At 41.2% G+C, this 24214-nt stretch overlaps 3 protein-coding genes and 1 pseudogene across 4 annotated transcripts; all 4 read right to left on the bottom strand.

Moving 5' to 3' along the window:
- Window positions 1-5821: 5821 nt before the first annotated feature.
- On the bottom strand, window positions 5822-8486 carry LOC117776604 (annotated as a pseudogene).
- A 768-nt stretch (window positions 8487-9254) lies between these two features.
- On the bottom strand, window positions 9255-11601 carry LOC117776603 (chemokine-like receptor 1). Its single transcript, XM_034610683.1, has 2 exons — window positions 11569-11601; window positions 9255-10835 (listed from the first exon to the last, which is right to left on the bottom strand). Exon 2 carries the CDS (start codon window positions 10822-10824, stop codon window positions 9688-9690), a length of 1137 nt encoding a protein of 378 aa, XP_034466574.1. The 5' UTR covers window positions 10825-10835; window positions 11569-11601; the 3' UTR covers window positions 9255-9687.
- A 1560-nt stretch (window positions 11602-13161) lies between these two features.
- LOC117776606 (chemokine-like receptor 1) lies at window positions 13162-19652 on the bottom strand. Its single transcript, XM_034610684.1, has 3 exons — window positions 19503-19652; window positions 17909-18762; window positions 13162-13628 (listed from the first exon to the last, which is right to left on the bottom strand). The coding sequence occupies exons 2-3, from the start codon at window positions 18749-18751 to the stop codon at window positions 13365-13367; spliced, it is 1107 nt and encodes a 368-aa protein (XP_034466575.1). The 5' UTR covers window positions 18752-18762; window positions 19503-19652; the 3' UTR covers window positions 13162-13364.
- Window positions 19653-21272: 1620 nt separating this feature from the next.
- Window positions 21273-24006, bottom strand: fpr1 (formyl peptide receptor 1). 2 transcript variants are annotated; one of them, XM_034610681.1, is made up of 2 exons: window positions 23919-24006; window positions 21273-23208 (listed from the first exon to the last, which is right to left on the bottom strand). In XM_034610681.1, the coding sequence occupies exon 2, from the start codon at window positions 23195-23197 to the stop codon at window positions 22055-22057; it is 1143 nt and encodes a 380-aa protein (XP_034466572.1). In that variant the 5' UTR covers window positions 23198-23208; window positions 23919-24006; the 3' UTR covers window positions 21273-22054. The 2 variants fall into 2 exon arrangements, with proteins under 2 accessions (XP_034466572.1, XP_034466573.1); XM_034610682.1 differs by lacking the exon at window positions 23919-24006 and adding an exon at window positions 23780-23917.
- Window positions 24007-24214: the final 208 nt, after the last annotated feature.

Here is a 24214-nt window from a genome sequence, read left to right as displayed (position 1 = left end):
GGAGGGATACGCCGGTACCTCTGCCGGACAGGGACATCATCGAGCAGAGGTATGTTATGGGAGAGGAGGTTGGTGCAGCCCAAGTCGCCTTCATGGGTTGAAAAGACGGATTGATACTTGCGTATTAGAGAGTTTACACTGGCTTGCTCATGCTCAGTCAATTCAGACAGATCTAGTGACTCTAACCTATCTGACACCGAGGGGGCAACTGTATGGGAGGAGACAGTTGCCAAGGTTGACCTCTCCTCAGTTACACCTGCAGGCAGGCTGACAACCTGGGCGGCATTCAAGACGCCCAGAGTAGTCCGTGGGTAAAGGAGAACCTCGGTGGTCCCAACATTGACCACTGGGACGTACACTGTACCCCGGACAACCTGTATAAGGCATGGTGAAACTAGCAACCCAGCTGGTAAACAGAGCACTTTGTCTAGTGAACTGTTCTGGACAGGTACTAGCAACCAGTTTCATCACCCCTCCAGGTATGCGCACCGCTCGCTTGCCTCGGACTCTCACAATGCCAGTGTGGCCCCCTGGAGCCTGGGCGGCAGACTGATGGCACTGCTGCAAGGCCGCAATAACGGGACCAGGCGCCTGCGACACCGAAGGTGAATCAAAAAGAGAGGGCCCGAATGCGCCGAAGAGCTCTCGATAGCATTTGCGTATCACGTTCATCCCCAAGATGCCAGGGACAGAAGACACAAAACCAGGGGGGTTTTTGACAACAAGAATCCCACAACGGGGCATCACCTTGCCACATAGTTCCACATCAAGCTCCAAGTAGCCTATATATGGAATTGCTAGACCATTCGCTGCTCGCAGCTGTAGCCAATGACAAGACCGAAGGCGATCGTGGCCCCAAGGTTCAAACTGATCCAGAAAGAAGCTTTCAGTAACTGTGGACACCATGGAACCAGTGTCCACCAAGCATAAAGCAGTGACTCCTCCGATCAAGACAGTAATGTTTGGACAAGCAGCAATTAAGTCAGCTGTTACACCTTCCTGTGAGCCTGTAGACTCCCCAACTGTGCTGTGACTCTGCAGCTCAGTGGGCTTCAGTTTTCCGATTGGCGGGAGGAATGGGACGGTACGGCGGTGCGTGGTTCGACCCAGCTACTGAATTAGCAAGGCGTCGAAACGAAGCCCGCTCACCATCACACTCCCGAGCAAAATGTCCAGGCTGCTGGCACCTTCTACAGATTAAAGGACCACCACGAAAAGTCTGACCTTGGGAGCGAGGGGCCTGCAGAGAGGCTACTGTCTGGGTGAGCTGGTTAAGCTGCTCCTGTTGACACTTCATAAGGTCCATCAACTCACTCAAACCTGGCCCCGGTGGAGTAACATGAGGGGCGGGTTGAAAGCGACCCTGCACTCCATATTGGAGACCATAAGCTGATGGCAAGGAGGAGCTACGCCCCCTATCACCCCCTGGAAGACCTTCCCTCTCCCACCTAATTGCCTCACCACGAAGCTCCAACAAGGTGACAGTAGGCTGGCGTCTGACTAGTTGCTTGAGTTCCCGGCGAAGGGAGCTGTCAAGAACATGCTCAGTGAACTGATCCCTGAGGAGGACATCTGAATTAGGCATCCCATCAGGTGCACACTGCTTAACCCGTGCCATTGAAGCCATGAGAGCTAAGGAAAACTCTTGCAACGTCTCTCCTTCGAGTTGGCGCCGAGAAAAGAAAGCCTGCTGTAAGGTCACATACGACTGAGCACAACCATATAGCTCCTTTAAGATGGCAAGAACCTGGACTGGGTCTCGCCGCTCCGCACTAGGGCGAAACTTAATCTCCTCCTTTGCCTCTCCCTCCAAATGATCAAACATAAAAAGGGCCTGGTCCACAGCAAAAAGATGACGAGCATGCACACATGCCTGTATCTCCTCTATCCACTCAGCTATTCCTATGCCTGCCTTGCCATTAAACATGGGACACTTACGGTCTCTAGGAACCACAACCAGTCGCTCTGTGACAGCGGCGGCTACGCTTGCAGTCGGCGCCTGACTAGCTGCAGCAGAGGGAAAGAAAACAGCCCCACCGGGGTCCAACGGAGATGCAGCACGCGCCTGCCGAAGTTGTTCGTTATCTGCCTTAAGCTGTAACACAAGCTCCCTGAGCTGCTGAATCTCCTCCTCCATACTGACAAGGTGAAACGGCACCAAAGCCTGACAAAATGGTACGTGGGATTAAATCAGACTAAACACTGCTGTTCTGGCTTTATATACACACACACACACACACACACACACACACACACACACACACACACACACACACACACACACACACACACAACACTCAGACCACAGAGAAGACGCCCATCAATAAATAGTTCAACAAAATAACAGGATGAAAAAAAAAAAAAAAACACGTCTCTGCCCCTTTAACTGTGATACCCTGCCAACAACGCCAGAATGTAGCGAGGTGGGAAAGCGGGGATAGTGATAGGTTGCCACAACGCCACCTGGGGAATTTCATCAGCTTCACACTTTTTGCAAAACAATACACACAGTGATTTGCAATACACTGTTGTGCCATAATGCATCAAACGTGATACCATAAAATGGTGTGCCTTTCGGCATTCAATAAATTTGGTTATCAAAATAAAATATTAAATATTAATATTTTATTATTAATATTAAATAATAACTTTAATTGATTAAAGTTACCTCGGGCACCACCCTTCAAAGGAAGGGAAAAGATAGCCAATTTATTGATTAAGTCTCATTGATTAAGGTTCTAACTACAAATTTGGAACTCTGATTAACAATTAAATTAATAACTATAACCAAAATTACCATATAGATAGTTAGCTAAGTTGAAAGATATGGGGTTCTTGACAGTGTAGAGGTTGGCGAAATTCACTTATGCAACATTAATAAGAAAACATTTGTGAAAGAAAAACATTTATTATGAATATAATAAAGTATAAAAACACAAATTACTAACGGTCTAATTGCTAAACAAAGATAGGTATGTGTGTATACATGTGTGTGTGTCTGTGTGAGTCAGCGTGCTTTCAAGATGGTCGCTGGCCAAAGAGATAACACCCGTCCCCCACCTATTGGAATGTTTACGACCTGTAGAGCTAATGAGGTGAAGAGTTATGCGTGTGTCTGTGTGTGTGCCAAATTAGAGAAAGTTACTAGATTGGATGCAACGAAAGACTGTGAAGAGCATAACAGACTAACATTACTTTCTCAATAACTTGTACCCAAAATATCACAACACCACAAATCAAACTTCATTAACCTCACACAGAATCGAATAAACAGTCTTGCTTAGCCTAGTATAATTATTAAGCCCAGTTGTGTTACCAGTCCATGGAAAGGGGAAAAAGGAAGTTGCTGTGCAGTTCGCAGTTTTGTGTCGTCTTGCTGGTTTCGGTTGAGCGGTATAGCTCAGTTGCTGGCTGAAGTTTTCCTGCAGGACATCGCATCGCTGCTAGGACGTTGGTAGAGCTTGGAGGGCGAGGAGGTTTCCTTGCTGAGATGAGCTGGAAGCTGCACCTTTGTGCTCCTCTCGAAGAGTTGGATGGGAAGAGAAGATGTGAGCTGGAGAAGAGGCTCCACAGCCTTCCCTCCTGTGGAAGGATCGTAGGAAGAGGCAGGAAGAGGCTCGACAGCCTTCTCTCCGTTGAGGGAGTTTAGAAAGAGAGAGATCGAGCGCGAGAAGCTGGAGAACTTAGCTTATATTGGCCCGGTGACCTCACAGGTCATGGGGTCCAGAGTGACCAATGGGAGTTGAAATCTGTGTCCCTGGGGGGGGTTTCCACCCCTCTGTGTGAAGTTGATGCCCTCTGGGACATTGAGTTCCTTGCTCTGGTTTTTAATGGCCCCTGGGAGACGGAGTCCTGGAGGGACATGCTGCTTCCGGCTTTGATGGCACATGTAGGCCGAAGTGTGGTTTCACACAAAACCATGGCCCAACAACACTAAACACACTTGTATACATTAGACACAGAAGTATATCAAAATGTCCCTTCCTTGCAATTCCAAAGCACTGACTGTCAAATGACCCCCCCTATGAGCCAATTGGTTCAACACAGCCATCAGGTGTGCAAACACACGATTGCTTAATTGTAGACACACCAATCAGGTTTAAGCACTATAAAAATGCAGCAGGTGAGTTCACCTGACTTAGACCAAAATGGAAGGAGTCAGAAGAAGAAGAAGAGTGAGGGTGAGAGGGGGAATCCACGGAGGAGGAGAAGGAGGAAGAGGAAGAGGCGGAAGCCGTGCCAGAGGTAGAGGCCGAGGTGGAGGTAGAGGTAGAGGAAGAGGAAGAGGAAGACCTGAAGCAGGAGGAGAACGTGCTCAAAGAAGACGAGGACCAAATTTATCAAATAAAATTCGCGCAACACATGTCGTGAACCACGGATTGAGGCTGAGGGAGGCTGGACTAAGAGTTCAGGCAAATCTTAGCAGATATACAGTGAAATCTGTCATTGTAACCTGTACTGGATACAGAATCATCTGTTTGTCTGATATTTGCTGAGCTTATAGTGTTATGCACACTACTGTAGTAGCATGAAAACTGGGACATGTTTTGTTGTGATTCTCCATGTTGACATGTCGACTGATTTGGGTATATGGAGAGAAATAAATTATATTTTCATCAGTCTGCAGCATTGGTCTTGTGTAGTGTTTGGTGAATTTATTGTATATTTGCACTTTCTCTGTGTACTTCACTTACAGTACTCTAATCACTGAGAAGTAGAATTGCTAAAAGTGTTTTAGGTTAGCAACAGCAGTGTGTAACTGGTTCAAACAGAATTAAGTCATATGAAACGTGTGTGTTTCAAAATATGGTTTTGATAAATTAGTGTGTAGTTTTTACAAGAGTGTTTCATTTTGCAAAGGATCTGAGGTGTTCTGCTAATTGTGTGTGTGGTTGTGCTAATTGTGTGTAGTGTTATGAAAAATCGTGCTTAAGCAATCGAGAAAAACTGTAACACCAGAGGGATTTTCCTGAATCTTGCACATTGAAGTGTTTGACACTAGACAAAGAGATCAAAGAGATTTTACACAGCAAACATGTTCTCAGGATGAGGTTACAGACCCTCAGAAAATGACAAAGTCATAGTCAGAAACATTTGTCTTTATTAGGCTCACAGGAGCCGGTCCTTTGCATCAGTGGAGAATATCGAAGCAATCAAAGAGTCCAAAAGTTTGAAATGAATTTTAATACAAAACAAAATTTGCCCTGATGCACAAACCATTCTACTAAAGTATTTTTCCTATGTAAAAAGACATTCAATTATTGTATATCATGATAAAAGCAACTTATAATAAGTGATTTGCAGCCTTATATGGTAAAACATATTTGTCACAGTGTAATGTGATATTATAAGGTGATAATGAGATAAAAGGTGGTCAAGTCCTGATAATATTTTTCTCATGGAAATAATGGTGGTAACAAGAATCACAATAACAGCCATCATCATCATCAACAGACCCCCCAAAAATAGACATCCCGAAATCCCCCCAAAAAACTGGCAATGATTTAAAGATCAAATGAAGCTGTTCTATACAAGTTTACAATGCAGCTGCTTTATTCATGATAATCTAATGGTAACGTACATTATTTCTTTGTTAGTCTCTCAGGAATCAGTCCTTAAGCTGAATAACATGTTTATTAAATCATGCAATGGACATTTAGCGGTCAAAAATATCTCTCACTTTCACACTCACACACACACACACACACACACACACACACACACACACACACACACACACACACAGACACACACACACACACACACACACACACACACACACACACAAACACACACACACACACACACACACACACACACACACACACACACACACACACACACACACACACACAATGGCATCAGTGGGTGGGGTTGGGTATGAGGGGGAAGATGGGAAATTAACTTTCTATAAACCTGTTTGTTCACAGCACTATTTTACACTGTAGATTTATATTCCAGCTTAACCATAACTATATTGTACAGAAAAAAACACATGATGTTCTTCATCAAAATATTATTTTTACTGTGTTATTAATATATTCTAAATGATGACCCATAAACAACAAATATAATTCTCTATCTTTCTGAATTTGTCACAGGATGCATCACAACTTGCGTGCATGTGAAAGACGAAGAAACTAAGTTCCCTTTTCTCGCAGTTTTTCTGTTTTTCAACCATAAATTTATGGAATACATATTTTGCAATGCCTTCTGGGTGATTTTTGAAATTCAAGATGTTTTGGTGATAAGATCCTATTTTCTGTAAAGATAAACATGTGCTTTCTCCAGCAGAATTTATACATTATTCTGCTTCTTCGGTATTACTAGCTTGCTTGTCTCTGTCTGTTGACTTTGTGTTAGTGGAAGAGTGTGTCTCTTCCTCCTGGAAGGCAGTCTCCAACAGGTTCAGGATGGACTTGCTGACTTTTTCCTTAAGATCTTTGCCAATGAACACATACAGCAGTGGATTTCAGGCAGCTGTTGAGAAAGGCCAGGCTGGTTGCTATAGGGACACAGATAGTGATGACGTGGCCCAATGCTTCACTCTTGTGGTTCGTCATGTGATAAAACATCTCGATTACAGTAATGCAGTAAAACGGCGCCCAGCAAAGGAAGAAAGTGGTGATGACAGCAGTGCTGATCTTGAAGAGGCGACTTGATTGGCTGGCCAGGGTGCGGTTCCTCCTGAGACGATGGATGATCACAGAATAACAGGAGACGATGACAGTGAAGGGGACGACGAATCCCAGGAGGAAGCGGGTGATGGTCATGGCCTGATGTCGAAACTGTCGCAGCTGATTCACTGATGGTGTTTCATAGTCGTCGGAAAGGGCAAAGTTGTTGTAGCAGTAGATGATGTCTTCATTGTCAGGCGTAGTGTCCCTGAAGATGAAGGATGGAGCGCTGAGAATCAGAGCCAGTATCCAAACACCCAGGCTCACGCAGGACGCCTTGCGTACACTTCGGTGGTTCTGGGCCCAGACGGGCCACACCACAGACACACATCTGTCCACACTGATCACCACCAGGATGTAGATGCTGGCAAACATGTTCAAGGGTAGTACAAGGGCATTGAGTTTGCACATGAAGTTTCCAAAAGGCCAGTGGTAATCCAGAGCCAAGTACGTCACACCCAGAGGCAGGAACGCCGTGAAGAGGAAGTCGGCCACAGCGAGATTGAGGAACCAAACGGTGTTAACGGTTTTCTTCATCTTGAACCCGGTCACCCAGATAACCACTCCATTCATGAACACACCGAGAACAAAGACCAGGCAGAAAATAATGAGAGCGATGATTTTGAGGGACTGTCTCAGCTCAGCGTGCTCGTCCTTGTAGTCATAATCTTCGTAGTCTTCGTACAAGGAGCTGTTTCTTCCAGTGATGTCTGATGTGTTCGTGACGTTGAGAGGGGTAGCAGTCATTAGCTCCATCATTGTCTTTGAACCTGAATCAAAAACAAAACATTTAAATGTTAATCTAGAGTTCAATAACAATCCATAATTAATACACAAGATTAAAATGTACCTCATTTGAAAACTGGAATTAAAAATCAGGACATTCATTCCACAAAAAAAAAAATGACTTCACTTATGTCAGTTCCTCTAAAAGGCCTGGGGAGGATGCTGTCTGCGGGGTCATGACTTGAACTCTGTAATCATGGGGTAACAACAATCATGACCCGCTGCTTCACAACCTTTTTATGACCCACAATAGACAATGAGACAAATCTTATACGACACCAACTTCCAAACTCAAGAAAAGAAAGTTTTCCTGAGTGAAATCAACATCAGATCAACAGAACTTTAAAATAAAAAATCTGAACCACAGATAATAAAACACACAAAAATAAATCCACTTCATGTACTTAATTACTTAGATTGTTTTTGATGCAGAGAACAACATGAGAAAAAGCTAATTAAAAACCTTGCAGGGATGTTTTCTGGGTCAAGCTTGATAACCTGGATCCTTCTGTAATCTTCCTGACAGCCTGAAACATGCACACGCACACACACACACACACACACACACACACACACACACACACACACACACACACGCACACACACACACACACGCACACACACACACACACACACTCTCTCTACCTTTTACCCTACTAGAAACATGTTCTCACCACAATATTGAATCATTTTTTTTTGTCTCCATAAAGATATCAATTCCCCATAGTGTCACTGTGTAAACACATTTACATCCAAACACATACAGCAGGCTTTATGTACATAAATGTATATACAAACAAATCTTTTTTGGAAGTAGTTGTCAAGCCAGAAAGGCGGCAAATGTACGGAAATAATTAATGCTTTATTATTCAAATCCAACGTAAGATTTTAGTCTTGGTCTAATAATTTTGTCGTGATAGTTCCTTTTCACAACTTAAGCTCATGTAATCTGGCAAATGTAACGTACCTTTCTCTAAGCCCCGCGGTCTGTTGAGGATGAATCTGCAGCAGAAGTTTCCCTGATCAAACTCTGACAGGTCAATATAAACCTCCCTGTGTGTTGTAATATGTCACTGCCACTGAGGAGGAACCACAAGTGGCCCGCACACAAGAAACTCCTCCCACCATCAAATCTCATGCAGACGCTCACACTTGCACTGTGTAATTGAAATTGTCATGTTGACTAAATGAGTGTCTTCAATGATACACGAGCTGCATGATGTATATTATGATAATCTTACAGTTCTGCAACTTTAAAATACATGATACTCCTTGTTGTTTTGTGTTGACAGTGTGAAACAGCATCTATGTAGTCTTACATCATTTACTATCCCCTCACTTCACCCTGCCCTGCACCACTAGAAATTCACATCAGCATCTGTCAGTAACTCAAGGCTGCCAAACAGTTGGAGCAGCAGCCGACTCCGTACTGAAGCTGGACATGCAGACCATCTGTAGATCCATTCATGACATCTGAAGTCGGAATATGTTTGACACATTCTGATGAGAGCAACTGCACAGGTGTTGGTTGTCATGCATCCTGTTTTGCACTGTTTATCAGATATGAATACATTATGCTGTCCCTATACGGAAGCGTATTGCATCACTTGAAAAAAAAAAAAACTCTGTTCCGAGAAAGTCACATCAGCATCTTATTCCGAGATAAGTTCTCAGAAATTTTTTTTTTTAAAGAAAGCTCTATTTTTCTGAAATAATTATCTCGGAAATTCCGAGATAAATTATCATTTAAAAAAAAAAAAAAAAAAGGCTCAGTCTTGGCATCAGTGGGTGGGGTTGGGTATGAGGGGGAAGATGGGAAATCAACTTTCTATAAACCTGTTTGTTCACAGCACTATTTTACACTGTAGATTTATATTCCAGCTTAACCATAACTATATTGTACAGAAAAAAACACATGATGTTCTTCATCAAAATATTATTTTTACTGTGTTATTAATATATTCTAAATGATGACCCATAAACAACAAATATAATTCTCTATCTTTCTGAATTTGTCACAGGATGCATCACAATTCGCGTGCATGTGAAAGACGAAGTAACTAAATTCCCTTTTCTAGCAGTTTTTCTGTTTTTCAACCATAAATTTATGGAATACATATTTTGCAATGCCTTCTGGGTGATTTTTGAAATTCAAGATGTTTTGGTGATAAGATCCTATTTTCTGTAAAGATAAACATGTGCTTTCTCCAGCAGAATTTATACATTATTCTGCTTCTTCGGTATTACTAGCTTGCTTGTCTCTGTCTGTTGACTTTGTGTTAGTGTAAGAGTGTGTCTCTTCCTCCTGGAAGGCAGTCTCCAACAGGTTCAGGATGGACTTGCGGACTTTTTCCTTAAGATCTTTGCCAATGAACACATACAGCAGTGGGTTCAGGCAGCTGTTGAGAAAGGCCAGGCTGGTTGCTATAGGGAGACCGATTCTGATGACGTGGCCAAATGTTTCACTTGAGTCGATCCCCGTTCGATAAACCATCTGGATTACAGAAATGCAGTAAAACGGCGCCCAGCAAAGGAAGAAAGTGGTGATGATGGCAGCGATGATCTTGAAGGGGCGACTTGATTGGCTGGCCAGGGTGCGGTTCCTCCTGAGACGATGGATGATCACAGAATAACAGGAGACGATGACAGTGAAGGGGACGACGAATCCCAGGAGGAAGCGGGTGATGGTCATGGTCTGATTTCGAAAATCTCCCAGCTGTTTCACTGATGGTGTTTCATAGTTGTCAGAAAGGGCAAAGTTGCTGTGGCAGTAGATGATGTCTTCATTGTCAGGGTTTGACCCAGTGTCCTTGAAGATGAAGTATGGAGCGCTGAGAATCAGAGCCAGTATCCAAACACCCAGACTCACGTAGGACGCCTTGCGTACACTTCGGTGGTTCTGGGCCCAGACGGGCCACACCACAGACACACATCTGTCCACACTGATCACTACCAGGATGTAGACACTGGCAAACATGTTCAAGGACAGTACAAGGGCATTGAGTCTGCACATGAAGTTGCCAAAAGGCCAGTGGTTATCCAGAGCCAAGTTCGTCACACCCAGGGGCAGGAACGCCGTGAAGAAGAAGTCGGCCACAGCGAGATTGAGGAACCAAACGGTGTTAACGGTTTTCTTCATCTTGAACCCGGTCACCCAGATAACCACTCCATTCCCGAACCCACCGAGAACAAAGACCAGGCAGACAATAATGAGAGAGATGATTTTGAGGGAGTGTCTCAGCTCAGCGTGCTCGTCCTCGTAGTCATAATCTTCGTAGTCTTCGTACAAGGAGCTGTTTCTTCCAGTGATGTCTGATGTGTTTGTGACGTTGAGAGGGGTAGCAGTCATTAGCTCCATCATTGTCTTTGAACCTGAATCAAAAACAAAACATTTAAATGTTGACCTAGAGTTCAATAACAATCCATAATTAATACATTAGATTAAAATGTACCTCATTTGAAAACTGGAATTAAAAATCAGGACATTCATTCCACAAAAAAAAAAATGACTTCACTTATGTCGGTTCCTCTAAAAGACCTGGGGAGGATGCTGTCTGCGGGGTCATGACTTGAACTCTGTAATCATGGGGTAACAACAATCATGACCCGCTGCTTCACAACCTTTTTATGACTCACAATAGACAATGAGACAAATCTTATATGACACCAACTTCCACAATCAAGAAAAGAAATAAAGCAAAACGTTTTTCTCTGTAAGCTTTGCACCACATATAAACTGCACACCAGGTTTTCCTGAGTGAAATCAACATCAGATCAACAGAACTTTAAAATAAAAAATCTGAACCACAGATAATAAAACACAAAAAACCCCCCAAAACTTCATAGACTTAATTACTTAGATTTTTTTTGGATGCACAGAACAACATGAGAAAAATCTAATTAAAAACCTTTATGTACATAAATGTACATACAAACAAATCTTTTTTGGAAGTAGTTGTCAAGCCAGAAAGGCGGCAAATTTACGGAAATAATTAATGCTTTATTATTCAAATCCAACGTAAGATTTTGGTCTTGGTCTAATAATTTTGTCGTGAAAGTTCCTTTTCACAACTTAAGCTCATGTAATCTGGCAAATGTAACGTACCTTTCTCTAAGCCCCGCGGTCTGTTGAGGATGAATCTGCAGCAGAAGTTTCCCTGATCAAACTCTGACAGGTCAATATAAACTGCCCTGTGTGTTGTAATATGTCACTGCTACTGAGGAGGAACCACAAGTGGCCCGCACACAAGAAACTCCTCCCACCATCAAATCTCATGCACACGCTCACACTTGCACTGTGTAATTGAAATTGTCATGTTGACTAAATGAGTGTCTTCAATGATACACGAGCTGCATGATGTATATTATGATAATCTTACAGTTCTGCAACTTTAAAATACATGATACTCCTTGTTGTTTTGTGTTGACAGTGTGAAACAGCATCTATGTAGTCTTACATCATTTACTATCCCCTCACTTCACCCTGCCCTGCACCACTAGAAATTCACATCAGCATCTTTCAGTAACTCAAGGCTGCCAAACAGTTGGAACAGCAGCCGACTCCGTGCTGAAGCTGGACATGCAGACCATCTGTAGATCCATTCATGACATCTGAAGTCGGAATATGTTTGACACATTCTGATGAGAGCAACTGCACAGGTGTTGGTTGTCATGCATCCTGTTTTGCACTGTTTATCAGATATGAATACATTATGCTGTCCCTGTACGGAAGCGTATTGCATCACTTGAAAAAAAAAAAACTCTGTTCCGAGAAACTCACATCAGCATCTGATTCCGAGTTAAGTTCTCAGAAATTTTTTTTTTTAAAGAAAGCTCTATTTTTCTGAGATAATTATCTCGAAAATTCCGAGATAAATTATCATTTAAAAAAAATAAAAAAAAGGCTCTGTTTTTCTGAGTTAATTGTAATCTAGTATTTTGATGAAGTTACATTTTGCATGGAGGTTTCGCATAGAGCCCTTGTTCAGCGGGCTACATGTAACTGTTGCACTCTTAGACAGTCTTTTGTTTGGCAACGTTTCTTGTATTAGCGCCATGACGTATAGCGTCGCTTTAAACTGTCAGACTCTCCTTCTGTATAAATAACAGTGAACTACAAAAGACTAACGAACGAAATATTTGAATTATGGACAAAAATGAAAACTATATTTCCTTTATCTGTCTTATCCCCATAAAATTCATAATAGGTACTGTACATAATCATGTCGTGCAGTATTTATAAAATGTTATTATATTGTTATGGTCGGAATTTCCAAGATAATTATCTCAGAAAAACAGAGCATTTTTTTTTATTCAAGTGAATGCAATACGCTTCCATAGATTCCGAATATTTATACAAATGCCTGATGATTTGTCCACTTCCTGACCACGTAACAGCCACTGATTTGCAGCCTTTCCTAATACAAACATAATTATTACAGCGTTTTAAAGTGATAATGAGATGAACATTACAAGTGAGAAAGGGGTTAAGTCTAAATAATATTTTAATAATAGAAATAATGGTATACAACAAGAATCACAACAACAGTCATCATCATCGTTTATGGACTTGTAAAAGAGTTCTCCACTGTAGGGTTAAAAAAGGCAAAAATAAACAATTATCATTTACACTGTTTACATAAAAATTGATCTTTGATACAGAGGATCAGATTATGACATAGAAAAGTGTGCTATTAGGAGACAGCTATCTGCTTTAGACCTGACTGCTAGCAAATCATAAAAGAAATACCGATCAAATAATAAGGTATATTCCAATCTCAGATCATATATACAGGTTGTCTTGAGGGTCCATGCATTAAAATAATAAAAACGTATTTGTTATATACAGTTATATATGTTATACACAGTTAGAGTATTTGTTTATCCATATCATGTTCAACCTTATACCTCAGCATCAGACACGGACTTCTCTTTACTCCGACTGGTGACCATTGAGTTTGTGTATGTATATGAGCGAGACACTTCCTCCTGGAAGGCAGTCTCCAACACGTTCAGGATGGACTTGCGGACTTTTTCCTTGAAATCTTGGCCCATGAACACATACAGCAGTGGGTTCAGGCAGCTGTTGAGAAAGGCCAGGCTGGTTGCTATAGGGACACCGATACTGATGACGTGGTCCAATGTTTCACTCGAGTGGATCGCTGTGTGATTAACCATCTGGATTAGAGCCATGATGTGATACGGCGCCCAGCACAGGAAGAAAGTGATGATAACGGCAGCGATGATCTTGAAGGGGCGACTCGATTGGCTGGCCAGGGTGCGGTTCCTGCTGAGACGATGGATGATGACGGCATAGCAGGAGACGATGACAGTGAAGGGGACGACGAATCCCAGGAAGAAGCGGGTTCCCTTTTATCAACCACATGTTACAACATCTCTGTCGTGTTTGTGTTGCACAAATTTAGCTATAAACTAATGTAATACCTATTCTGAAATTAGTGTTTCCGATAAAGTGGCACAGTGCATCCGTTATAGCTGTCATGGTGCAGCTAACAAAAGTACTGTATAATGAATGGCACTGTACATGTCATTCAGTTTGACTGCATGTTTGTGTTTATGTGTATAACGGTTATATGTGTGCATTTTTCTTCCTGTTCTGTCTTAGATTTTTCTGGAAAGCATTCACTTCCCTCTGATTATGACACTTATTTCACATAAATAAACGTTATTGTCCCTCAAAACATTTCACTCTGTGGGGCCGCCGTCTGTTCACCGCTGCAGGCCTCGACCGTCCCACAGGAACATATCAAACTGGTTAGCGCAATGACGTCATGGCGCATTCTGCATACGTTCATCACGTTTTTTTCCACAAATGTAAAATAATAATAATAATAATAATAATAAAAGACTAAAATACCCCCCCCCTTCTTTACAATCTTTAACAACCTGACTTTATCAATAATAATAATAATACCAAATAATTAAACATATGAAGATTAAAATAAAAAGTACTTCACCTTATTAACAAACTTTAACACAATATGAATTAATCAATAATAACAACGACAAAAAAAAGAAGAACAATAAGATGATGAAGAAAAAGAAGAAGAAGAAGAAGAAGAAGAAGAAGAAGGATACTAATAACAATAATAGCAATAATAACAATAATAAAAAAAAACTATTTCAAAATATGAATACAATATTTATTCTTGTTCTTGTTCTTGTTCTTATTCTTATTCTTATTCTTATTCTTATTCTTATTCTTATTCTTTTTATTCTTATTTATAATAGAATAGATAAAATAGATTAGAATAGAATAGATAGAATAGATTTAAAAGAGGAGTTAGCCCGATGGATCTCCTCAGGGAGATTGTTCCACCGTTCGTTATGTGAGCGCAGATGTTTTCCTGAATACTATTGGCACAACTTTATACTAGTTCTCAATCACAGCAATATACTGTAAAAAAGTCTCTAAATGGCACGTTATTTCCCTTCACCTTCAAAATCATTTCAGGACTTGAATTTACCCACGGGAATACATTACAGGAATAAGAAAATGAACAACCTCCTGATTGTTACAGACTTTGGCGCAAAAACATACTGAAGATATTCTTTATTTTCTCCTCCAGTTAATTATCCTGTCTGAGAAAATTACTGGATGTTGTGCACAATGGCTCCCTCTGCTGCACAGTAAATGTTATGAAGAGAGTTTTTCAAAAGACTTTTACAGTTTTTTTCGATTGCATAAACACTAAAATTAAAAGTATTACACAATTATCAAAACCTTACACTCAAGGAGCAAAACATCGGCCCAGATTTGCACCACTATAAGCACAATGTCAGCTTCACACTTTTTGCAAAACAATACACACAGTGATTTGCAATACACTAAACACACTTGTATACATTAGACACAGAAGTATATCAAAATGTCCCTTCCTTGCAATTCCAAAGCACTGACTGTCAAATGACCCCCCCTATGAGCCAATTGGTTCAACACAGCCATCAGGTGTGCAAACACACGATTGCTTAATTGTAGACACACCAATCAGGTTTAAGCACTATAAAAATGCAGCAGGTGAGTTCACCTGACTTAGACCAAAATGGAAGGAGTCAGAAGAAGAAGAAGAGTGAGGGTGAGAGGGGGAATCCACGGAGGAGGAGAAGGAGGAAGAGGAAGAGGCGGAGGCCGTGCCAGAGGTAGAGGCCGAGGTGGAGGTAGAGGTAGAGGAAGAGGAAGAGGAAGACCTGAAGCAGGAGGAGAACGTGCTCAAAGAAGACGAGGACCAAATTTATCAAATGAAATTCGCGCAACACATGTCGTGAACCACGGATTGAGGCTGAGGGAGGCTGGACTAAGAGTTCAGGCAAATCTTAGCAGATATACAGTGAAATCTGTCATTGTAACCTGTACTGGATACAGAATCATCTGTTTGTCTGATATTTGCTGAGCTTATAGTGTTATGCACACTACTGTAGTAGCATGAAAACTGGGACATGTTTTGTTGTGATTCTCCATGTTGACATGTTGACTGATTTTGGTATATGGAGAGAAATAAATTATATTTTCATCAGTCTGCAGCATTGGTCTTGTGTAGTGTTTGGTGAATTTATTGTATATTTGCACTTTCTCTGTGTACTTCACTTACAGTACTCTAATCACTGAGAAGTAGAATTGCTAAAAGTGTTTTAGGTTAGCAACAGCAGTGTGTAACTGGTTCAAACAGAATTAAGTCATATGAAACGTGTGTGTTTCAAAATATGGTTTTGATAAATTAGTGTGTAGTTTTTACAAGAGTGATTCATTTTGCAAAGGATCTGAGGTGTTCTGCTAATTGTGTGTGTGGTTGTGCTAATTGTGTGTAGTGTTATGAAAAATCGTGCTTAAGCAATCGAGAAAAACTGTAACACCAGAGGGATTTTCCTGAATCTTGTACATTATAGTGTTTGACACTAGACAAAGAGATCAAAGAGATTTTACACAGCAAACATGTTCTCAGGATGAGGTTACAGACCCTCAGAAAATGACAAAGACATAGTCAGAAACATTTGTCTTTATTAGGCTCACAGGAGCCGGTCCTTTGCATCAATTGAGAATATCGAAGCAATCAAAGAGTCCAAAAGTTTGAAATGAATTTTAATACAAAACAAAATTTGCCCTGATGCGCAAACCATTCTACTAAAGTATTTTTCCTATGTAAAAAGACATTCAATTATTGTATATCATGATAAAAGCAACTTATAATAAGTGATTTGCAGCCTTATATGGTAAAACATATTTGTCACAGTGTAATGTGATATTATAAGGTGATGATGAGATAAAAGGTGGTCAAGTCCTGATAATATTTTGCTCATGGAAATAATGGTGGTAACAAGAATCACAATAACAGCCATCATCATCATCAACAGACCCAAAAATAGACATCCCGAAATCCCCCCAAAAAACTGGCAATGATTTAAAGATCAAATGAAGCTGTTCTATACAAGTTTACAATGCAGCTGCTTTATTCATGATAATCTAATGGTAACGTACATTATTTCTGTGTTAGTCTCTCAGGAATCAGTCCTTAAGCTGAATAACATGTTTATTAAATCATGCAATGGACATGTAGCAGTCAAAAATATCTCTCACTTTCACACTCACACACACACACACACACACACACACACACACACACACACACACACACACACACACACACACTCACACACACACACACACACACACACACACACACACACACACACACACACACACACACACACACACACACACACAATGGCATCAGTGGGTGGGGTTGGGTATAAGGGGGAAGATGGGAAATTAACTTTCTATAAACCTGTTTGTTCTCAGCACTATTTTACACTGTAGATTTATATTCCAGCTTAACCATAACTATATTGTACAGAAAAAAACACATGATGTTCTTCATCAAAATATTATTTTTACTGTGTTATTAATATATTCTAAATGATGACCCATAAACAACAAATACAATTCTCTATCTTTCTGAATTTGTCACAGGATGCATCACAACTCGCGTGCATGTGAAAGACGAAGAAACTAAGTTCCCTTTTCTCGTAGTTTTTCAGTTTTTTACCATAAATGTATGGAATACATATTTTGCAATGCCTTCTGGGTGATTTTTGAAATTCAAGATGTTTTGGTGATAAGATCCTAATTTCTGTAAAGATAAACATGTGCTTTCTCCAGCAGAATTTATACATTATTCTGCTTCTTCGGTATTACTAGCTTGCTTGTCTCTGTCTGTTGACTTTGTGTTAGTGTAAGAGTGTGTCTCTTCCTCCTGGAAGGCAGTCTCCAACAGGTTCAGGATGGACTTGTGGACTTTTTCCTTAAAATCTTTGCCAATGAACACATACAGCAGTGGGTTCAGGCAGCTGTTGAGAAAGGCCAGGCTGGTTGCTATAGGTAAACCGATTCTGATGACGTGGCCCAATGCTTCACTCTTGTGGTTCGCCATGTGATAAAACATCTCGATTACAGTAATGCAGTAAAACGGCGCCCAGCAAAGGAAGAAAGTGGTGATGATGGCAGCGATGATCTTGAAGGGGCGACTCGATTGGCTGGCCAGGGTGCGGTTCCTCCTGAGACGATGGATGATCACAGAATAACAGGAGACGATGACAGTGAAGGGGACGACGAATCCCAGGAGGAAGCGGGTGATGGTCATGGTCTGATTTCGAAACTGTCGCAGCTGATTCACTGATGGTGTTTCATTGTCGTCAGAAAGGGCAAAGTTGTTGTAGCAGTAGATGATCGTTCCATTGTCAGGCGTAGTGTCCCTGAAGATGAAGGATGGAGCGCTGAGAATCAGAGCCAGTATCCAAACACCCAGACTCACGCAGGATGCCTTGCGTACACTTCGGTGGTTCTGGGCCCAGACGGGCCACACCACAGACACACATCTGTCCACACTGATCACCACCAGGATGTAGACGCTGGCAAACATGTTCAAGGACAGTACAAGGGCATTGAGTCTGCACATGAAGTTGCCAAAAGGCCAGTGGTTATCCAGAGCCAAGTACGTCACACCCAAGGGCAGGAACGCCGTGAAGAGGAAGTCGGCCACAGCGAGATTGAGGAACCAAACGGTGTTAACGGTTTTCTTCATCTTGAACCCGGTCACCCAGATAACCACTCCATTCCCGAACACACCGACAACAAAGACCAGGCAGAAAATAATGAGAGACATGATTTTGAGGGACTGTCTCAGCTCAGCGTGCTCGTCTGAGGAGCTGTTTCTTCCAGTGATGTCTGATGTGTTCGTGACGTTGAGAGGGGTAGCAGTCATTAGCTCCATCATTGTCTTTGAACCTGAATCAAAAACAAAACATTTAAATGTTAACCTAGAGTTCAATAACAATCCATAATTAATACATGAGATTAAAATGTACCTCATTTGAAAACTGGAATTAAAAATCAGGACATTCATTCCACAAAAAAAAAATGACTTCACTTATGTCGGTTCCTCTAAAAGACCTGGGGAGGATGCTGTCTGCGGGGTCATGACTTGAACTCTGTAATCATGGGGTAACAACAATCATGACCCGCTGCTTCACAACCTTTTTATGACTCACAATAGACAATGAGACAAATCTTATACGACACCAACTTCCACAATCAAGAAAAGAAATAAAGCAAAATGTTTTTCTCAGTAAGCTTTGCACCACATATAAACTGCACACCAGGTTTTCCTGAGTGAAATCAACATCAGATCAACAGAACTTTAAAATAAAAAATCTGAACCACAGATAATAAAACACAAAAAAACCCCCAAAACTTCATGGACTTAATTACTTAGATTTTGTTTTGATGCAGAGAACAACATGAGAAAAATCTAATTAAAAACCTTTATGTACATAAATGTAGATACAATATGTATATGTAGATCTTTTTGGAAGTAGTTGTCAAGCCAGAAAGGCGGCAAATTTATGGAAATAATTAAAGCTCTATTATTCAAATCCAACGTAAGATTTTGCTCTTGGTCTAATAATTTTGTCGTGAAAGTTCCTTTTCACAACTTAAGCTCATGTAATCTGGCAAATGTAACGTACCTTTCTCTAAGCCCTGCGGTCTGTTGAGGATGAATCTGCAGCAGAAGTTTCCCTGATCAAACTCTGACAGGTCAATATAAACTGCCCTGTGTGTTGTAATATGTCACTGCCACTGAGGAGGAACCACAAGTGGCCCGCACACAAGAAACTCCTCCCACCATCAAATCTCATGCACACGCTCACACTTGCGTTGTCATGAAATTGTCATGTTGACTAAATGAGTCTTCAATGATACATGAGCTGCATGATGTATATTATGATAATCTTACAGTTCTGCAACTTTAAAATACATGATACTCTTTGTTGTTTTGTGTTGACAGTGTGAAACAGCATCTATGTAGTCTTACATCATTTACTATCCCCTCACTTCACCCTGCCCTGCACCACTAGAAATTCACATCAGCATCTGTCAGTAACTCAAGGCTGCCAAACAGTTGGAACAGCAGCCGACTCCGTGCTGAAGCTGGACATGCAGACCATCTGTAGATCCAATCATGACATCTGAAGTCGGAATATGTTTGACACATTCTGATGAGAGCAACTGCACATGGGTTGATGAAGTTACATTTTGCATGGAGGTTTCGCATAGAGCCCTTGTTCAGCGGGCTACATGTAACTGTTGCACTCTTAGACAGTCTTTTGTTTGGCAAAGTTTCTTGTATTAGCGCCATGACGTATAGCGTCGCTTAAAACTGTCAGACTCTCCTTCTGTATAAATAACAGTGAACTACAAAAGACTAACAAACGAAATATTTGAATTATGGACAAAAATGAAAACTATATTTCCTTTATCTGTCTTATCCCCATAAAATTCATAATAGGTACTGTACATAATCATGTCGTGCAGTATTTATAAAAAGTTATTATATTGTTATGGTCGGAATTTCCGAGATAATTATCTCAGAAAAACAGAGCATTTTTCTTTATTCAAGTGAATGCAATACGCTTCCATAGATTCTGAATATTTATACAAATGCCTGATGATTTGTCCACTTCCTGACCACGTAACAGCCACTGATTTGCAGCCTTTCCTAATACAAACATAATTATTACAGCGTTTTAAAGTGATAATGAGATGAACATTAAAAGTGAGAAAGGGGTTAAGTCTAAATAATATTTTAATAATAGAAATAATGGTATACAACAAGAATCACAATAACAGTCATCATCATCGTTTATGGACTTGTAAAAGAGTTCTCCACTGTAGGGTTAAAAAAGGCAAAAATAAACAATTATCATTTACACTGTTTACATTAAAATTGATCTTTGATACAGAGGTTCAGATTATGACATAGAAAAGTGTGCTATTACAGTTGTTTCCATTCAATTAATCTGCAACAACTTTGAGAACTGATTGATTCTTGCTTCAGAAATGTGAGTATATGTATTTTTGTCCATCATGAAGGTAAACTGACACGATGCATTTATAAAGTTGAGAGGTTCGCACAACATGCATGTACTCAGGGTGGGGGGCACAGACATTAAAGTATCCCTTCTAAAAACAACTAACCATGATCAAAAGATCAAACGAAACGTTAAAATGCAACACACACACACACACAGACACACACACACACACACACACACACACACACACACTGTCAATATATTTTATCATGTACACAAGTAATGGCGTCAGTGGGTTGGGTACGAGGGGAAAGTTAGGAAATGAACATTGTATAATCCTCAGCGATGAGCCAACACTATTTAACACTGTAGATGCTATTTTCAGTTAAACCTCTTCCATACGTCCCTTATTACTATGTTTTGTAGGTCATGTGACAGCGTATTTAATGATAAAAAAGAGTCTCTGATCATGGCTTATAAACTCCTCGTTTTATTGCATGCTGTCTTTGATGCAACATATGGATGAAGACATCAAAATCAACAACTGGAGTTTATGAGACAGATGAGAAACACAACGTTCCCTTTTATCAACCACATGTTACAACATCTCTGTCGTGTTTGCGTTGCACAAATTTAGCTATAAACTAATGTAATACCTAATCTGAAATTAGTGTCTGCGATAAAGTGGCACAGTGCATCCCTTATAGCTGTCATGGTGCAGCTAACAAAAGTACTGTATAATGAATGGCACTGTACATGTCATTCAGTTTGACTGCCTGTGTGTGTTTATGTGTATAACGGTAATATGTGTGCATTTTTCTTCCTATTCTGTCTTACATTTTTCTGGAAAGAATTCACTCCCCTCTGATTATGACACTTATTTTACATAAATAAACTTTATTGTCCCTTGAAACATTTCACTTTTCCATCATTTCAAAATACACCAGCCCACTAAAGCATCACACAACCTGTTGTTCAGTATCACCACGTGTCAGCTTCATAAGGAGAGAGCTATCTGCTTTAGACCTGACTGCTAGCAAATCATAAAACAAATACCGATCAAATAATAAGGAATATTCCAATCTCAGATCATATATACAGGTTGTCTTGAGGGTCCATGAATTATTCAAAAAAAGTATTTGTTATATACAGTTATATATGTTATACACAGTTAGAGTATTTGTTTATCCATATCATGTTCAACCTTATACCTCAGCATCAGACACAGACTTCTCTTTACTCCGACTGGTGACCATTGAGTTTGTGTATGTATATGAGCGAGACACTTCCTCCTGGAAGGCAGTCTCCAACACGTTCAGGATGGACTTGCGGACTTTTTCCTTGAAATCTTGGCCCATGAACACATACAGCAGTGGGTTCAGGCAGCTGTTGAGAAAGGCCAGGCTGGTTGCTATAGGGACACCGATAGTGATGACGTGGTCCAATGTTTCACTCGAGTGGATCGCCGTGTGATTAACCATCTCGATTAGAGCCATGATGTGATACGGCGCCCAGCACAGGAAGAAAGTGGTGATGACGGCAGCGATGATCTTGAAGGGGCGACTCGATTGGCTGGCCAGGGTGCGGTTCCTCCTGAGACGATGGATGATGACGGCATAGCAGGAGACGATGACAGTGAAGGGGACGACGAATCCCAGGAGGAAGCGGGTGATGGTCATGGTCTGATGTCGAAACTGTCGCAGCTGATTCACTGATGGCGTTTCATAGTCGTCAGAAAGGGCAAAGTTGTTGAAGCAGTTGATGATGTCTTCATTGTGATAGGATGGCCCAGTGTCCTTGAAGATGAAGTATGGAGCGCTGAGAATCAGAGCCAGTATCCAAACACCAAGACTCACGCAGGATGCCTTGCGTACACTTCGGTGGTTCTGGGCCCAGACGGGCCACACCACAGACACACATCTGTCCACACTGATCACCACCAGGATGTAGACACTGGCAAACATGTTCAGAAAGCTCACAGTGCTGTTCACCTTGCACATGAAGTTGCCAAAAGGCCAGTGGAAATCCATTGCCGTGTACGTCACGCTCAGGGGCAGGAACGCTGTGAAGAGGAAGTCGGCCACAGCGAGATTGAGGAACCAAACGGTGTTAACGGTTTTCTTCATCTTGAACCCGGTCACCCAGATAACCACTCCATTCCCGAACACACCGAGAACAAAGGCCAGGCAGTAAACAATGAGAGACATGATGTTGAGGGACTGTCTCAGCTCAGCGTGCTCGTCCTTGTAGTCATACTCTTCGTCATCTTCGTACAAGGAGCTGTTTCTTCCAGTGATGTCTGATGTGTTCATGGCGTAGAAAGGGGTATCAGTCATTAGCTCCATCATTGTCTTTGAACCTGAATCAAAAACAATGCATTTAAATGTTAACCTAGAGTTCAATAACAATCCATAATTAATACATGAGATTAAAATGTACCTCATTTGAAAACTGGAATTCAAAATCCGGACATTCATTCCACAAAAAAAAAAATGACTTCACTTATGTCAGTTCCTCTAAAAGACCTGGGGAGGATGCTGTCTGCGGGGGCATGACTTGAACTCTGTAATCATGGGGTAACAACAATCATGACCCGCTGCTTCACAACCTTTTCATGACCCACAAAAGACAATAAGCTCAAATCTTATACGACACCAACTTCCACACGCAAGAAAAGAAAGAAAACAAAACGTTTTTCTCAGTAAGCTTTGCACCACATATAAACTGCACACCAGGTTTTCCTGAGTGAAATCAACATCAGATCAACAGAACTTTAAAATAAAAAATCTGAACCACAGATAATAAAACACACACAAAAAAAATCCACTTCATGTACTTAATTATCACTTTTGTCGCATTTAAACAGATAATTGCATATAAATATTTTTTTTTGATGCAGAGAACAACATGAGAAAAAGCTAATTAAAAACCTCGCAGGGATGTTTTCTGGGTCAAGCTTGATAACCTGGATCCTTCTGTAATCTTCCTGACAGCCCGAGGCGCGCACACACACACACACACACACACAGACACACACACAGACACAGTTTGTGAGAAAAATAAAAGTACCTTCCACAAAGAGGAGGATGTGTCCGCAGCGGACAGCTCAGACGAATCCAGAGGAAAAACTGCGGAGCTCAGATCCCGGAGTCTTTACATATGTGACGTCATCGCTCCCATCAAGGCGGGATCACTAGCAACCCCCCACCCCCCTCCTTGTACTATAGACCCACGCTCTGACTGTGCACATAAACTTAATGCCAGAAATAATTTGTGATTTTTAAGTAAAACGAAAAACACCAATTTTGCCTCCTTACACAGTGTATAAGTGTAGTGTGTGCGTGTGTGCGTGCGCGTGTGCGTGC

Source organism: Hippoglossus hippoglossus, chromosome 16, assembly GCF_009819705.1.
Source record: "Hippoglossus hippoglossus isolate fHipHip1 chromosome 16, fHipHip1.pri, whole genome shotgun sequence".
Lineage (NCBI taxonomy): Eukaryota > Metazoa > Chordata > Actinopteri > Pleuronectiformes > Pleuronectidae > Hippoglossus > Hippoglossus hippoglossus.
This window is presented reverse-complemented; position numbering and strand designations above follow the sequence as displayed.

Excerpts from the sequence above, each read along its gene's own strand:
- LOC117776603 (XM_034610683.1), bottom strand. The coding sequence starts at position 10,824 with ATGATGGAGCTAATGACTGCTACCCCTCTCAACGTCACAAACACATCA.
- LOC117776606 (XM_034610684.1), bottom strand. The coding sequence starts at position 18,751 with ATGATGGAGCTAATGACTGCTACCCCTCTCAACGTCACGAACACATCA. Across the intron at positions 13,629-17,908 it reads TAATCGAGATGTTTTATCAC|ACAGCGATCCACTCGAGTGA; the intron begins ATGGCGAACCAC and ends ATGGTTAATCAC.
- fpr1 (XM_034610681.1), bottom strand. The coding sequence starts at position 23,197 with ATGATGGAGCTAATGACTGATACCCCTTTCTACGCCATGAACACATCA.